Below are 18,513 nucleotides of genomic sequence, written 5' to 3'. Positions count from 1 at the left end.
CTGCAGTATTGTCACTAAAAGCCACACACCTGATGCCATATGCCTGGTGACAAAACATCCATCACCAAGCATGTCATAACCGACATGTTAAATATAGAAAGTTAGACCAAGAAAGTCAGCAAAATAGATTCTCGGGGGTCGACAGAAACGTCCGATCCCACGCGTCGGCTTTGACCCGTGACGTGAGGGTGTTGTCGTGTGTGACGTCATGATGCTGCGGAGTTTGGTTTGAGTGTGGCTGTCTCCAGTTCTGTTTTATCTTATTTTATTTACTTTTCTGATCTGTTCGTTCTATCTCGTGAGATTTTTTTTTTAAATTTAAAATCACTTATTACTTATTTTAATTATCTGTTTCCTCGAATTTCTGTTTTAGTTTATTATATTTATCTTTCTGATCTGCTCGTTCTATCCCGTGAGATTTTTTTTTAAAAAAAGACAAAAAACACTAATCAGCTACTGAAGCATCTTTATCTTCTATGGGTTGCAGGGGTTACGACCCCTGGAAGGAGGGTGGGTATTCATGCATGGCTGTCTTCACTTACACATTGTAGCTACGCAAGGCATCTAAATTTGTTTATATTTAGTTTGCCCCCCACCCAAAACACCCTGTTTCCCGCGCTTGTCCCGTTAGTGTCATTTGGCTTCTTGTGGAAAGTGAGTGTGTGTTTGTTTTTGTTTCCACCATATTTGTGACATCATGAGTCAAAGCAGACGGGTGGGGTCGGACGCTTCCGTATTTCCATTCTCGGGATCTGTTTTAATATAAAAAATAACTGGAACTGAATAAACAATTTTCAGCTTGTCCAAGATAATTTTGCTTTTTGACTTCATTCAGTTGTCAACTGGAAAACATTTGTACTGTAGGATTCTGGTGAATACTCATACTTTACCTGTGAAAAATAGCTAAACCATTTGAAATGACTATGTACATAGTCCAATTAATGTTACAGTTTTGTAGATATTTCAGTTACATTTTGTTAACTATATGCAATAGGATAAGTGAGTCAGACGAAACACACAAACAGTGACATTTTCTGTATTAAGTACACTCGGATTTCCACATCACCCTGAGGTACCGAATATGACGCGTTACTCATTTTTTTTTACATGGCGAGTTTCCCCAGTAGGCCTATAAACCATGATACACAAACATGCACACACAACTGTAGGACAGATAAATTTAATTCTTACAGTATGTGTGATCAAAGCCAACATGTACACTCAACACTTCACTGTCAGGTTGCACCAAAGCACTAGCAACATTTGACTTTTCAGCCAGGGTTGGTTTACCAAAGACACTTTTTGGACTGAAGTTCTGCTTGTTAGGTGTTCGTTGAACTGGCATCTTCTCATTGCTGGCACAGTGTTGACCTTCTTTCTTGGAGCGAGAGTTAACAAGTGACAGCGATTTCTTCCCACAGCTTCAGAATTTGCTCACTATCTCCCGGTATGTCTAAATTGTTCCTTTTGCTAAGGGAAATCTGTTACACATGAAACTGGATCCCAATCTGGGTTCCATGCGTTGAGCGATACGAAAAAAAAGAACAGTTTCTTCACAATTTATGGACAGTAAAAATAAGGTTTGGTAATTACCCATTGTGGATTACAATGATTGTGACTTAAATGTCTTCTAAGGTTGTGCCGTTAATACAAATAATCCTTTCATGCGAACTGAAAGTAACTTTGCAGTACAAAATTGCACCACATTACTGAATGCACAAAGAACGAAATTCTGCAGTTTTACCAGAAACGATCCTACTACTGAATAGTAAAAACTTATTAGTATGCGGTGTTTCTTACCGTCCATTGACTGGAATACAATCTTTTCATCCGCAGTTCGAACCATGTGCTTTTTCCTCCACATGTGCTCCCAAACTAGCCAATGTGTTGAAGGAATAGCTGCAGTCGTTTTGTTGGCACTTAATCTTACCTTCTGTATTTGGCTCTACATCGTGCATTTTCCTGATGTGCGGGTATAAAGTTTTTCGAAGCTGAAATGCTTTATCGCACACAAAACACGTGTTGGAATCTGCCTTTATAAACACAGGCCTAGAACACACAACAGTGAAGTACTGTAACGAGGTAGCCACACAACGTATCGACAGACGAATGGCCTCGTTTAAAGAACAGCGCGTTTCAGAAAGGATTGGCTGGTGTGGGAGATGACGTCATGGCACGACGTGGCCAATCAGCAAAGCCAATTCTTTGGCGTCCCCTAGACGCAAGTGTCCCCTAGACACAAGTAACTGCAAGTGCTCCGGCTTGCGGCGAATCTGTAATCTGTGTAGTGATGGGCTAAACTGCGATTTTCCGATATCAGTGATTTCTGTGAATGCTACTTTTCAGTAGCTGTTATTCTTAACTGTGATTTGTCGCAGTTAAGGAACATAGGTCGTGTATCCCTCCGCCACTGCTATTTTTGCGATTTCTGCTACTTCCTCGATATCTGCTACTTCTGCGATTTCTGTGACTTCTGCTACTTCTGCGATTTCTGTGATTCCTGCGATTTCTGCGACTTACCACCGTATGAAAAAGTTACATCTGTCAACACAGAAAATTGCATCTCAACAAAACTGTCATTGGCAAGTATGTTTTACGTTTTTTCTTCCGTTGGCTTTAATTTTGTATTAAAGAAGCAACTGTGAAAATATTAATAGTGTAATTAATATGTAAGTAGCCGTACAATACCGTAATAGTTCGTATTTAGAAAATGAATTCTAACATATTGTTATGTTCACAGGTACCTGAACTACATTTCAGTCACTCAGTAAAGTGATAACTCAAAATATCTTTGTCAACAGATCTGAAGAAATTGCCACTGCGTCTTTAGACCGTTTTTGTCAGACGAGAGGTTAGTTTGTAAGCGTTTCGATGGACTTAATTACTTCAGTGAGATCGTTCTTGCAAATGTAATATTAATTATAGCAAATATTAGCAATCTACTCTGTCAATTATATTGCTAGTCATTAATGACAGCAACAATTGTTTAATAATCCTTGTGTTTTTGCAGACAAACATTTGCAAAAGGTATGTTAATTCAAAGAATTAAATTCTTAGTTTTCAAGTTCACGTTTCAGGATAATACGTACGTATCGTCGATAATCGAAGTGTTGAGTAACTCACTTTGTCTTCATCATGTACCAAATTAAAAGCTAACACTACATTAACTGGCGTAAAGTACAGGCCTAAACAGGACACTGTGTAGATTTGCCATTCTATGTACCGTATTTTAGTGAATATTGGTGGTAATGAACAGTGTTTCCCAGTAGTGTAACGTAACTGAAATGTCCCAGTACGTATTACAAACAAGATGTATTTATGGGGCTTTGGAGGGAGGGTATAGCTAACTTAGTTTTCAGTTTCTATTATTTAGTTTGTGATACACGTTTATTACTGAATTAACAAAATTGTATCGTTTACATTGAAGGCTAGCTATTTGTAATATTACATTAAAAACTATTTTTAATCAGAAGAAACGCGGAATTTCGCCTTTACGAGATTTTATTTTAAACAAAAACTTCGAAACAACCAATCTGATGACGTTACATGCGTATATGGTGCAATTAGCGACCGTAATACACGCAGCGCTATAGCACACTGGCAATGTTTTGGTCAGAGTGTCATGGCAGCGAGCCACGCCCCCATGGCTTCAAAACGTAGTACGGCTGGGATACGTAGCGCCATTTCCCCTTATTCTTACCTCCATGGCTACTTGCGACTCTTAGTTGCGACTTGTCACTGAAATCGCAGAAAGCAGTGCTAAATTCGACCAATAGGTGGCTCACGTCTTTGAATCTGAAATACTACTTGCGACTACTAACTGTGACTGAAATCGCGGTTAGATTCTGTAAAGTTGCTACTGTGATATCTGTGACTTCTCAGTCACTGTGATTTCTAACAGATACGCGATTTCCTGCCCACCACTAAATCTGTGACAACCCGGCGGCAGGCCGGTTGCCGGTGCGTCAGAGCCGCACTGTGTGTGACCGCCGCCATACAATAACGAGAGATTCAACAGTGCGGCCTGCCGGATGCGGTTCAAGGCCACAGGCCGGACGTCCAGGCTGCATTGTCTGGCCAGGCCTTAAGCAGGCAAATTTGGTCAGCAGTTTTGAACTAAATATTTTGCTTCAAACATATTGACGGCTGTAGCAGAATTTTACAAATCTGCTTTCCGTGAAACATAGGGTTTCTTCCATCACAAGACACTTGTCTAATACTTCCTCTAGGTCTGAAGCTATTTCTTAATTTGTGTTTACGTCTTAAATTTATAGATTGCCATTCTATGCTAAATTGTAGACTGGCAGCGTACCGTGTTTTATCGTTTTAACTCCCCACATGGCTTTATATTTATTGCCTCACAGACAACCTTGTTAATTTGTAACACATTTTGAAATAATCATGAAAGTTATTGTCATTTATTCTGGTGTAAGCTACAAAAGGAACTGTTTTTTTTTTTAAATTTTTGTTTGCAAGTAATTTGTATTCCTTCCTACTAGCGTTTTTCGGTGCTGTGTAGATGTAAACGTGATTGCAAATGCTACATAACAATATTGCAGAGTACGAATTAAACAAGAAATCTGTCAGTCACCACATAGCAAAACGTTATGGTACTTTGAGCTGTAGAGTCTAGTTTTGAAATGAGTAATACGCCAAGAACTGCTCCCTTATTTGCATTCCTTATCTGGGTAGAACTGATAAAACAATTGCTACAGGTACAACTCCGTAGTTCCTTTCAATAACATGCCGCTGGGCTGCACATCGTGACGTGATGCCCCCACAACGTACGAAATTCCACACAGAAATGCGACGAAAAGCGTATGGCAAGCACCAAGCACGGGCCGTCTACGTCATCGTAGCTGCGCATGTGGAATACGGTGCGGTGTCTGGCGCTACCGAAAGATGGCAGCACGGTAGGCAAGCGTGTATCAAATAACAGTGGCGCTTGCGCGGCTGAGGAGTGTGCGTCTGCGATGGGGTTTCTGCGAAATAGTGATTGACGGATATGAATTTTGTTGCTAACACCAAGAAGATATTACAGAGACGTAGCTACGACTTTCTCTCGCAGAAATATTCTATTTTATTGATTACTTTAATCATTTTTTCATTGTTAACCACTGTAATACAATTTGGTGAGGTTAGTAAAACAATCATACCCGGTTGTACAACGATTTATAAGAAGTGCAGATAATATTTCGAGATTTTGTTCAGTGTAATTACGATTCGACAATTTTGTTCTCTTTGAAGCGTTCATTTGTGTGCAGGTGTGGTTACGTTGGAGCAAGGAGAAATACGAAGCTGCGTTCAATCCATTTAGTGACAATGTCATCAAAAAACCACTACAGGATAAGCTTTGCCAGCATGTACCTATTGATGTTGTTTACACATGGGTTAACGGTTCGGACCCTTTACTGCAAGGGCAACTTCGTGAGTATGAAGAGAAGCTGCGAGAGGAGAAGCCGGCAGAGTGCCCTTACGCAGTCTGTTTGCCGTCACACATTGTCACAGCGAGGTATGGCTTATTAACCAGGGTATTTTCCATTTCTTAATGATACATTACTTCAAAGTTATTTATCATCCATTGTTCTGGAGATCTTATCACTTGTTTCATGAATGACAGTCATTTTCAAGGTATGAGCCCTCATTCTTAACCTGTTGTTAAGTGTGGCTCATGATTCGTAGTTAATGATCAACACCGTTCAGTTTACAAATACTGCAAGTTATTGTTTTGTAATTGAATCTGAATTTTAATATTAGTGCAGTTACTGTACAGACGATCTCGCTGCTTTACTGAATGGAATGCCATCTACAAATATGTAATATTTCTTTCTTACAGTGGTGATAAATGGACCTCACAGTCTAGGCTCCGAAATACATTTGCAGTGTTGTAAAGAATTTTGATGAAATTGAACTTTTTCGCTTTACTCTGTTTGAATGTTTGACTTTACCAACATAATTTGTGTTCCGTTATTCTTGTAAAATATGCTTCATCAGACTTTTATGGTATTTGAATGCGAAAATGCTTTTCAGTTAAGGTTTCCCGCTACATTTCGCGTAGCAGAAAATCTGTTTCAAATACATATTATGTTAGGGTCAGTTGTAGGCAAAATTTTGCCAGTTTGTAGCCAAAGTTGTAGGTATGTCATACCAGAAAAAGTAGATGATAACTCCAGTGTATAACTTGGAAGCTGGTATGCTTCCAATTTCTATAACCAGTCAAGGACATGTATGATTTAGTGTCAATGGTATCGCCCGATTCCACCCGCCTGAATTTGTGTGGTATTGAGTTCATGTGAGCTTTGTCATCGTGCTTACGTGGTTTTGAGTTTAGGTAGTTGGTGCGGTAACATACGGTAGGTTGTGGAAGTGTTTTCAGCTAGTCACTACAGTTATTTTGTTGATGTATTTGGAGTTTTTGTTAAGTCTGATTAGTTTGGTGTTTGTTGTGCGGAAAGAAGTCTAATTTTTTTGTTGCTTTTTTGTTATATATGAATATGGCAGTGAAGACAAGTGTGTCATTACGTTTGGAGATCGGTGATACAATTTCTGACAAACAGTTTCCGTAATGTTCAGACTTTTTGCTGAATATGTTAGGTGTCAAGTTTGTGGCAACAACGTGGGGTTGACGGAAGTTCCTTCAGCTCGGACCAGGGACATGTATATGTGGCATTGTCGGCGTGCGCACCCCCGTGCGTGTGTGTGTGTGTGTGTGTGTGTGTGTGTGTGTGTGTGTGTGTCTGCGGGGGGGGGAGGGGAAGTAGTTTTGGTTTTTTCCGTAGTAATTGCGATTTGTGTGTTGTATGTTTATAGGGCCTAGTTGTCTTTTAATTGATGCATTGAGTATAGGGTATTCGAATTTTTGAGAAGTTGGGGGTTTTCATTCCACTTTTCAGAGTTGTAGGTGCTGGTCTTTTGGATGTACATAACTGCTGGTTGAGCTGTGTAGGTCACAGAAAATGTCCGATTTCACTTTTCGGGGCTAAGCGGGTTGAGGTGTTGGGTTTTTGGTGTTGATGCATGTGGTTTAGCTGTATAGCTCAAGAGAAATGTCAGGTTACTGTGGTTTTGTTGCTGTGGTGTGGTGGGGAATTTTGTAATTTCAAGTTTTTTAAACTTATTTGTTGTGTGATGGTGCGGTATTTTTTTTAATTGTTGTACACATATATTTAGCCTGACCCCGCCGTAAACACCCAATTTTACCTGGTTGTCCTGTCATCTTCATTTTACTTTTGGAGTGAGATGTTATCGTGTCATTTTTATTGTTTGTTTGTTGGCATGTGTATGTAGTGACGTCATCATCATCATTTTGTATATGCTAAAAGCAGCTGTTCCTGCTGTATTGTTGACATCATGGGTCAAAGCACGCAGGTGGAATTTGTTGTTACTGTGATGTGCGTATTCTAGTATTTCTGTATTAGCTATTTAATTTGCAATGTGCAGCTCAGTTAGTGGAAACATTACTTGTAACTTTGATATTTTTAGAGCTCAGTGTGCCGAATGTATGTGTAATTTGTGGTGGTCTTTGTATCACTTTGGGCATAGTGCTCTCCTTTATTATTGCGTCGTATCCAACACATCTAATTCACTTCTCCTCAATATATTTGGGATCTGTTCATTCGTTGTAGCATATCTCCATTTGCTTCCGTTCTTCATCTCATTCACTGGAGCTAAGATTCATCTCATCAGCTTCTGCCTTCCTGGTGGTACATATTTCTGTGCCACAGAGAGAAACTGTGCATCGTGATTCTTGTCCAATATTAGGCTGAAGTTCAGTAGGGCCTCCTCCACAACCAGATTTCAGAACTATTCAAATATTGATCCTCTTTAATTTTGGTTGTCCTTGATTCAGTGCTATCCAGTACCACATTCCAAATCTAAAACTTGACATTTTTGCCATCCACAAACCTTTCATGTTTTCTGAAGGTGTCTTATCCATACATATTTAACTTCTAATTTTCTCCATACAGCTTGCATTTCCTGTCATCAAACTCCCTAAATACCCAAAAGATATTACATCTTCTGAGGTCTTTTCTTTCAAGTATATTTTTCCAGAGCTCTCGTGTGTGCTGATTCTCATCACTTTTGACTTTCCTACATTTATTGTCATTCCATACTCTCTTCCCCACTTTTATGATCTTCTACATCATAAATTGTAGTTTTTTATCTGATTAAGCCAACACTGCTTGATAATCTGCATAGTTAATTCTCTTTATTCTTTCTCTTCCTACTGTTACGTATTTTGCTTTTTCTGTTACTTGGTATGCTTGTTTTTGAGCATAAATATTGACAAGGATTGTGACAAACGACATACTTGTCTAAATTCTCTTCCAAAGCTTGCCTTACCTGTTTCCTCATCTTCCATCTTCTGTCGTTCTTGTGTACACCAAGTTTTCAGTACCTTCAGCAAGATATTCCAGTCCACCAAGCTGTCACCAAAACATTCTGGATTGTTCACAACCCCATTAACTTGTAGCATTATGTGTCCTGTCATCTTCGTTCGGTAGCATCTTGTTCTCCATTTCCTTTCCTGAATCCTAACTGATCCTTATCCTTTCTTTCCTCAGTTCTTCATTCTAATCTTCTGAATTAAAGATTACACATGACCTCTGTGATATGGTATACGAAATTGTCTTGTAATATTTGCATTCTTTGGTGTTTTATTTCTTAGGGTAAAGGGAGTAAAATACTTTCGAGTTGATATTCAGGCCAGTGCCCTGATGATGTATCATACTGATGAGCTTTCTTAGTCAGGATATTGCTCTTCAGCTGGTATCTTATCACAGCCCGTTGCTTTCCTCTTTCTAACGTCTTTAATGGCATTTACTTCACGTATCAATAATATCGACCCCCCCATGAACCATGGACCTTGCCGTTGGTGGGGAGGCTTGCATGCCTCAGCGATACAGATAGCCGTACCATGGGTGCAACGACAGCAGAGGGGTATCTGTTGAGAGGCCAGACAAACGTGTGGTTAGAAAATTTAAAAAGGGAAATGGATAGGTTAAAGTTGGATGTAGTGGGAATTAGTGAAGTTTGGTGGCAGGTGGAACAAGAGTTCTGGTCAGGTGACTACAGGGTTCTAAACACAAAATCAAATAGGGGCAATGCAGGAGTAGGTTTAGTAATGAATAGGAAAATAGGAATGCGGGTAAGCTACTACAAACAGCATAGTGAACGCATTATTGTGGCCAAGATAGATACGAAGCCCATGCCTACCACAGTAGTACACGTTTATATGCCAACTAGCTCTACAGATGACGAAGAAATTGAAGAAATGTATCATGAAATAAAAGAAATTATTCAGATAGTGAAGGGAGATGAACATTTAATAGTCATGGGTGACTGGAATTCGTCAGTAGGAAAAGGGAGAAAAGGAAGCATAGTAGGTGAATATGGATTGGCGGTAAGAAACAAAAGAGGAAGATGCCTGGTAGAATTTTGCACAGAGCACACCTTAATCATAGCTAGCACTTGGTTCAAGAATCATAAAAGAAGACTGTATACATGGAAGAAGCCTGGAGATACGGACAGGTTTCAGATAGGTTATATAATGGTAAGACTGATATTTAGGAACCAGATTTTAAATTGTAAGACATTTCCAGGGGCAGATCTGGACTCTGACCACAATCTATTGGTTATGAACTGTAGATTAAAACTGAAGAAACTGCAAAAAGGTGGGAATTTAAGAAGATGGGACCTGGATAAACTGACTAAATCAGAGGTTGTAGAGTGTTTCAGGCAGAGCATAAGGGAACAATTGACAAGAATGGGGGAAAGAAATACAGTAGAAGAAGAATGGGTAGCTTTGAGGGATGAAGTAGTGAAGGCAGCAGAGGATCAAGTAGGAAAAAAGACGAGGGCTGGTAGAAATCCGTAGGTAACAGAAGAAATATTGAATTTAATTGATGAAAGGAGAACATATAAAAATGCAGTAAATGAAGCAGGCAAAAAGGAATACAAACGTCTCAAAAATGAGATCGACCGGAAGTGCAAAATGGCTAAGCAGGCATGGCTAGAGGACAAATGTAAGGATGTAGAGGCTTGTATCACTGGGGGTAAGATAGATATTGCCTACAGGAAAATTAAAGGGACCTTTGGAGAGAAGAGAGCCACTTGTATGAATGTCAAGAGCTCAGATGGCAACCCAGTTCTAAGCAAAGAAGGGAAGGCAGAAAGGTGGAAGGAGTATATAGAGGGTTTATACAAGGGTGATGTACTTGAGGACAATATTTTGGAAATGGAAGAGGATGTAGATGAAGATAAAATGGGAGATATGATACTGCGTGAAGAGTTTGACAGAGCACTGAAAGACCTGAGTCAAAACAAAACCCCGGGAGTAGACAACATTCCATTAGAACTACTGACAGCCTTGGGAGAGCCAGCCGTGACAAAACTCTACCATCTGGTGAGCAAGATGTATGAGACAGGTGAAATACCCTCAGACTTCAAGAAGAACATAATAATTCCAATCCCATAGAAAGCAGGTGTTGACAGATGTGAAAATTACCGAACTATCAGTTTAATAAGTCACAGCTGCAAAATACTAACGCGAATTCTTTACAGACGAATGGAAAAAGCAGTAGAAGCCGACCTTGGGGAAGATCAATTTGGATTCCGTAGAAATATCGGAACACGTGAGGCAATACTGACCCTACGACTTACCTTAGAAGCTAGATAAAGGAAAGGCAAACCTACATTTCTAACATTTGTAGACTTAGAGAAAGCTTTTGCCAATGTTGGCTGGAATACTCTCTTTCAAATTTTAAAGGTGGCAGGGGTAAAATACAGGGAGCGAAAAGCTATTTACAATTTGTACAGAAACCAGATGGCAGGTTATATGAGTCGAGGGACATCAAAGGGAAGCAGTGGTTGGGAAGGGAGTGAGACAGGGTTGTAGCCTCTCCCCGATGTTATTCAATCTGTATATTGAGGAAGCAGTGAGGGAAACAAAAGAAAAATTCGGAGTAGGTATTAAAATCCATGGAGAAGAAATAAAAACTTTGAGGTTCGCCAATGACGTAATTCTGTCAGAGACAGCAAAGGACTTGGAAGAGCAGTTGAACGGGATGGATAGTGTCTTGAAAGGAGGATATAAGATGAACATCAACAAAAGCAAAACGAAGATAATGGAATGTAGTCGAATTAAGTTGGGTGATGCTGAGGGAATTAGATTAGGAAATGAGACCCTTAAAGTAGTAAAGGAGTTTTGCTATTTGGGGAGCAAAATAACTGATGATGGTCGAAGTAGAGAGGATATAAAATGTAGACTGGCTATGGCAAGGAAAGCATTTCTGAAGAAGAGAAATTTGTTAACATCAAGTATAGATTTAAGTGTCAGAAAGTCATTTCTGAAAGTATTTGTGTGGTATCAGGGAGGATGCTTGGCACATAAGGCGTGTCACGCTGCAAAAATCTGCCCGTTCTGAAATGGCCATCTCTTTGAATGGTGAAGGATCATTGAATGCTGCTTTATGTGACCTAGCAACCTTCCCTTCCCTGGCTACACCATGGGAGGAGGGTCAGGCTTACTGTCTTGGGATTAAACCCTTTCCTTGTTACCTTGTCTTCCAACAAGCATGGCCTCGGTTTTCTTCTTGTCTGAAATAAACACTACCGGATCTGAAGTACTTTCAGCTAAAAATTATATTTATTCGTGCTTTTTGTTTAGTAACTACACCATTTTCAATATGAACATTACTACTCTAAATGCATTATACTGCACTGGTCACATAAACACGTCCATCTCCCTCCAATACTGACAAAGAAGTGGTGGGCAAGCCAATATGTGCCCGGAAGTTGCAGACATTCCTGCATTCTAGATTCTTTTGTCTACTGACCTTAATAAACTCCAAAGATACATATAAATAAATACATACAAATGTACAGCATTTAACATCTCAAACGAATCCATTACTTATCATAAAAGAAAATATTCATAATTAAATAAATTAAACACATTTTCTGGCAACATAATGAATTTCCTTAACTCTTTACTGCGGGCATCGTACTTTTCACATGAGATAAACTTTATCTCCGACAGTTAATTACATTACAATAGCCCACCAGGACTTAAAAGTGTACCCTGGTCCACTTGCCAGTCCGATACAGAAATTGCATCACTGTCTTGGCTTGTATACAACTTTTTATCACAACTCTAGTAAAATGTTTATTCTTGTGGTGTCACCGCCAGACACCACACTTTCTTGGTGGTAGCCTTTAAATCGGCCGCGGTCCGTTAGTATACGTCGAACCCGCGTGTCGCCACTACCAGTGATCGCAGACCGTGCACCGCCACACGGCAGGTCTAGAGAGACTTCCTAGCACTCGCCCCAGTTGTACAACCGACTTTGCTAGCGATGGTTCACTGACAATATACGCTCTCAGTTGCTGAGATGATAGTTAGCATAGCCTTCAGCTACGTCATTTGCTACGACCTAGCAAGGTGCCATTATCAGTTGCTATTGATCTTGTTAATCATGTACCGTCAGACCGACGTTCACCATTAATGGATTAAAGTTAAGTATTCCACCAGCTACGTCCGTTTTTCTACATTCTAATTTCCCTGTCCTGTTCCAGACCTCATGCCAGCCTGCGTGAGCTAAAACGCGTGCCTTTCGGCTTCCTCTAATATTCCTGGGTTGGCTCTCCTGCCAATCCACAATAATTCTTGCATCACCCGTTGACTTCCTCCTTTGCCTCACAACATAAATTACATAAACACACACATCGGTTTGTTGCTCAGAAATTTACTATAAAATAATACTAAAGTTAAAACATTTTCTCATATTAGAACAAACATAGTACTAACTCCTATATCATCAGTGAGGTTGCAAAAGTATTTCAATTCAACAACACTATTCTCTCATGAGCCTTGTAGATTATGTGATATCAAAATTAAGAGGCAAAATAAGCCAACATAAAGTATCTGTGTTGTGTTATCAACACAGCTGAATGAAAACAGTTATCATGGTGAGCATGGTGTAAGACAAAAGCTCACTTGCATATACAAGAAAGTATAGTCTATTAACTATAGAACATTTTTTTAATATAAGCATTATGGTCTATTTAAGTGAATGAACAAGATTTCAAAAATTATGAAATTTGCTATTCTCAAACTGCAGGGGTGGGTGACATGTCTTGTCTCCTAGCATCATCAGTCAAATAAAATCCCTCATTTATCAAGTTTACATATTTTGCAATTCATTAAGTACTGTACAATTACTTAAACAAACATGTTGGCATCATGAAATCTAATCTTATAATAGAATTGAGCGACAATCAGTCTAGATACATCATCATTTTGCATGATGTAGGTTACATGGGTTAGTATGGTGATTGCAATTTGTTCCCGTGACTTTATTTCACAGCATTTAGTTCTTTTTTTTCTTTTTTTTTCCAGTAAAATTCTTTCCAGATAAAGGCATGTTTGTATGCTCAATTTGCTCTTTTCTCAATATATGGCTTCAGAGAAACAACATTCCTAAGACCAAACAGCTTTCTCGACTTGGGATATACTAATGGGTACGTATTTGGGTGGGGTTTCTCAATAATCTCAAATGGCCCAATGTAAATATCAAAAAACTTCTTGAGTTCTGCTGTTAGTAACTTCGATCGTTCGTGGGATTTCACTAAGACATGGTCACCTACTCTGAATGTGGTAGCATTTATTTTCCTATCATGTCTATTTTTCCTAGCTTCACCTACTTTCTTCATGGTTTTCTTTACAATCTCTTCATGTTCTTTCATTGATATTAAGCTACATCGTGGAAAGTCTATTAATTCAGAAATAAGATTCGCTGGGCTGAGATGAAACATAATTTCATATGGTGAAAACCCAGTAGAGCTATGCTGCAAGCTGTTCATGATATCCTCGAAGTTGTTTACATGGTCAGACCAACTAGGGTGTTTGTGACTACAATACGTCCTACAAAGTCTCCCTATTTCTCTCATGTACCTTTCTGCTGGGTTTGAAGATGGGCTGTACACGGATATCAAGATGTGTTTTGTGTTAGTTTTTTCCATGAATGCTTTCCAGTTTTTGAAACAAATTGTGAACTATCAGATAGTATAGCTTTAGGTTTCCCTACACTCTTGAAGTAATCTCTCTCAATCTTTGTAATGATCTCTTTACTTGTAGCTTTTCGAACAGGATAAAGTTTAATTAGTTTGGAAAATACACCAACCATGACGAATATAAAACAATGGCCGCCTTTGCTTTTAGGTAAATGACCATAAAAGTCTACAGCTACTAAATCTAATGGCTTATCTGGAATAATGTTCTGCATTTCTCCCTGACATGTTCTGTTATTATTCAGATAGTGAAGGGAGACGAAAATTTAATAGTCATGGGTGACTGGAATTCAGTAGTAGGAAAAGGGAGAGAAGGAAATGTAGTAGGTGAATATGGATTGGGGGTAAGAAATGAAAGAGGAAGCCGCCTGGTAGAATTTTGCGCAGAGCTTAACTTAATCATAGCTAACACTTCGTTCAAGAATCATCAAAGAAGGTTGTATACATGGAAGAACCCTGGAGATACTAAAAGGTATCAGATAGATTATATAATGGTAAGACAGAGATTTAGGAACCAGATTTTAAATTGTAAGACATTTCCAGGGGCAGATGTGGACTCTGACCACAATCTATTGGTTATGACCTGTAGATTAAAACTGAAGAAACTGCAAAAAGGTGGGAATTTAAGGAGATGGGACCTGGATAAACTAAAAGAACCAGAGGTTGTACAGAGATTCAGGGAGAGCATAAGGGAGCAATTGACAGGAATGGGGGAAAAGAAATACAGTAGAAGAAGAATGGGTAGCTTTGAGGGATGAAGTAGTGAAAGCAGCAGAGGATCAAGTAGGTAAAAAGACGAGGGCTAGTAGAAATCCTTGGGTAACAGAAGAAATATTGAATTTAATTGATGAAAGGAGAAAATATAAAAATGCAGTAAGTGAAACAGGCAAAAAGGGATACAAACGTCTCAAAAATGAGATCGACAGGAAGTGCAAAATGGCTAAGCAGGCATGGCTAGAGGACAAATGTAAGGATATAGAGGCTTATCTCACTAGAGGTAAGATAGATACTGCCTACAGGAAAATTAAAGAGACCTTTGGAGAAAAGAGAACCACTTGTATGAATATCAAGAGCTCTGATGGAAACCAGTTTTAAGCAAAGAAGGGAAAGCAGAAAGGTGGAAGAAGTATGTAGAGGGTCTATACAAGGGCGATGTACTTGAGGACAATATTATGGAAATGGAAGAGGATGTAGATGAAGATGAAATGGGAGATATGATACTGCATGAAGAGTTTGACAGAGCACTGAAAAACCTGAGTCAAAACAAAGCCCCGGGAGTAGACAACATTCCATTAGAACTACTGACAGCCTGGGGAGAGCAGTCCTGACAAAACTCTACCATCTGGTGAGCAAGATGTATGAGACAGGTGAAATACCCTCAGACTTCAAGAAGAATATAATAATTCCAATCCCAAAGAAACCAGGCGTTGACAGATGTGAAAATTGCCAAACTATCAGTTTAATAAGTCACGGCTGCAAAATACTGACGCGAATTCTTTACAGACGAATGGAAAAACTGGTAGAAGCCGACCTTGGGGAAGATCAGTTTGGATTCCGTAGAAATATGGGGATACGTGAGGCAATACTGACCCTGTGACATATTTTAGAAGCTAGATTAAGAAAAGGCAAACCTACGTTTCTAGCATTTGTAGACTTAAAGAAAGCTTTTGACAATGTTGACTGGAATACTCTCTTTCAAATTCTGAAGGTGGCAGGAGTAAGATGCAGGGAGCGAAAGGCTATTTACAATTTGTACAGAAACCAGATGGCAGTTTTAAGAGGTGAGGCACATGAAAGGGAAGCAGTGGTTGGGAAGGGAGTGAGACAGGGTTGTAGCCTCTCCCCGATGTTATTCAATCTGTATATTGAGCAAGCAGTAAAGGAAACAAAAGAAAAATTCAGAGTAGGTATTAAAATCCATGGAGAAGAAATAAAAACTTTGATGTTCGCCAATTTATTTATTTATTTATTTATTTGTTGTTCCGTGGGACCACATTTAGGAGAAGTCTCCATGGTCATGGAACGAGTCAATACATGAAATTATAACACGATTGTAGAAACAGATAAAATGAAATATAAGAAACATATTCAGGCGACAAGTCGTTAGTTCAAATAAAGAAAATCAAGAATGTAACACTGGAATTTGCTTAATTTTTTAGCTCTTCCAGGAGCTCCTCGACAGAATAGAAGGAGTGAGCCATGAGGAAACTCTTCAGTTTAGACTTAAAAGTGTTTGGGCTACTGCTAAGATTTTTGAGTTCTTGTGGTAGCTTATTGAAAATGGATGCAGCAGAATACTGCACTCCTTTCTGCACAAGAGTCAAGGAAGTGCATTCCACATGCAGATTTGATTTCTGCCTAGTATTAACTGAGTGAAAGCTGCTAACTCTTGGGAATAAGCTAATATTGCTAACAACAAACGACATTAAAGAAAATACATACTGTGAGGGCAATGTCAAAATTCCCAGACTATTGAATAGGGGTCGAGAAGAGGTTTTCGAACTTACACCATACATAGCTCGAACAGCCCGTTTTTGAGCCAAAAATACCCTTTTTGAATCAGAAGAATTACCCCAAAAAATAATACCATATGACATAAGCGTATGAAAATATGCTAAGTATACTACTTTTCGTGTTGAAATGTCACTTATTTCAGATACTGTTCTAATGGTAAATAAAGCGGCATTTAGTTTCTGAACAAGATCCTGTACATGGGCTTTCCACAACAGCTTACTATCTATCCGTACGCCTAGGAACTTGAACTGTTCCGTCTCGCTTATAACATGCCCATTCTGTCTGATTAAAATGTCAGTTCTTGTTGAATTGTGGGTTAGAAACTGTAAAAACTGAGTCTTACTGTGATTTAGCATCAAATTATTTTCCACAAGCCACGAACTTATATCATGAACTACATTATTTGATAATGTTTCAATATTACACACAAGATCCTTCACTACCAAGGTGGTGTCATCAGCAAACAGAAGTATTTTTGAATCACCTGTAATACTAGAAGGCATATCATTTACATAAATAAGAAACAGCAGTGGCCCCAGCACCGACCCTTGGGGAACGCCCCATTTAACAGTGCCCCATTGGGACTGAACATCATTACCACTCTCAATATTGCGGAGGATTACCTTTTGCTTTCTGTTCTTAAAGTAGGAGGCGAACCAATTGTAAGCTACTCCCCTTACTCCATAATGTTCCAACTTCTGCAGTAATATTTTGTGGTCAACACAGTCAAAAGCCTTCGTTAAATCAAAGAAAACACCTAACGTTCGCAACCTTTTATTTATTCCATCCAAAACCTCACAGAGAAAAGAGACTATAGCATTTTCAGTTGTTAAGCCATTTCTAAAACCAAACTGTACATTTGACAGCAAATTATGTGAATTTAAATGCTGCAGTAACCTTGTATATACAACCCTCTCGATAACTTTAGCAAACACCGATGGCATAGAAATGGGTCTATAATTGTCAACATTATCCCTGTCTACCTTTTTATAAAGTGGCTTCACTACCGAGTACTTTAATCGGTCAGGAAACCGACCACTCCTAAAGGAAAAGTTACAGATATGGCTAAGTACTGAGCTAACATACGTGGAACAATACTTCAGTATTTTGCTAGATACCCCGTCATATCCATGAGAGTTCTTGGTCTTTAGTGATTTAATTATTAACTCAATCTCCCTCTTGTCAGTATCATGGAGGAGCATTTCAGGTAACAGTCTTGGAACACTTTTCTCTAAGAGCGCTATATGATTCCCTGTTGGGACTAGGTTTCTATTTAGTTCACCTGCTATATTCAGAAAGTGATTATTAAGTACTGTACATATATGCGACTTATCAGTAACACGGACATCCCCACTACGCACTGATTCTGTATTCTCGACCTGTCTCTGCAGACCAGCCACTTCCTTTACGACTGACCATATGGTTTTAATTTTATCCTGAGACTTAGCTATTCTATCTGCATACCACATACTTTTTGCCTTCCTAATAACTTTTTTAAGCACCTTACAATACTGTTTGTAATGGGCTGCTGCATTTAGATTATGACTGTTTCTAACATTTTGATATAATTGCCACTTTGTTCTACAAGATATTCTTATCCCTTTAGTCAGCCACCCAGGCTGCCTGTTTGTGCTAGTACCCTGTTTTGAACGTTCTAACGGAAAGCAACTTTCAAAGAGCACGAGAAAAGTCTTGAGGAAAGCATTATATTTATCGTCTACTGTATCAGCACTATAAACATCTTGCCACTCTTGTTCCTTGATAAGGTTTACAAAAGTCTGTACAGCAACTGGATCAGCTTTCCTAAAAAGTTGGTAACTATATTTAACATGTGTTGCAGCACAAAAATCTTTTAGACTTAAAATTTGTGCATCATGATCTGAAAGGCCATTCACCTTTTTGCTAGCAGAATGCCCTTCTAATAATGAC

The 18,513-nt window shown here is 39.0% G+C and overlaps 1 protein-coding gene across 3 annotated transcripts in view; it reads left to right on the top strand.

Annotated features, from left to right (window-relative positions):
- Positions 1-4,931: 4,931 nt before the first annotated feature.
- The window catches only part of LOC124545498 (N-acetylglucosamine-1-phosphotransferase subunits alpha/beta), a 132,533-nt gene continuing 118,951 nt past the window's right edge, over positions 4,932-18,513 (top strand). For 2 of the 3 annotated variants that reach the window (XR_006967636.1, XM_047124441.1), the window contains exons 1-2: positions 4,932-5,137; positions 5,265-5,512. Coding sequence is in view for 2 of the 3 variants with exons in the window: in XM_047124441.1 (XP_046980397.1) it covers positions 5,006-5,137; positions 5,265-5,512 (380 nt within the window). In the remaining variant the exon portion in view is untranslated. The remainder of the gene's footprint in view (positions 5,138-5,264; positions 5,513-18,513) is intronic. The other variant, XM_047124440.1, reaches the window with a different exon arrangement.

Source organism: Schistocerca americana, chromosome 8 (genome assembly GCF_021461395.2).
Source record: "Schistocerca americana isolate TAMUIC-IGC-003095 chromosome 8, iqSchAmer2.1, whole genome shotgun sequence".
In the NCBI taxonomy this organism is placed as follows: domain Eukaryota; kingdom Metazoa; phylum Arthropoda; class Insecta; order Orthoptera; family Acrididae; genus Schistocerca; species Schistocerca americana.
This window is presented reverse-complemented; position numbering and strand designations above follow the sequence as displayed.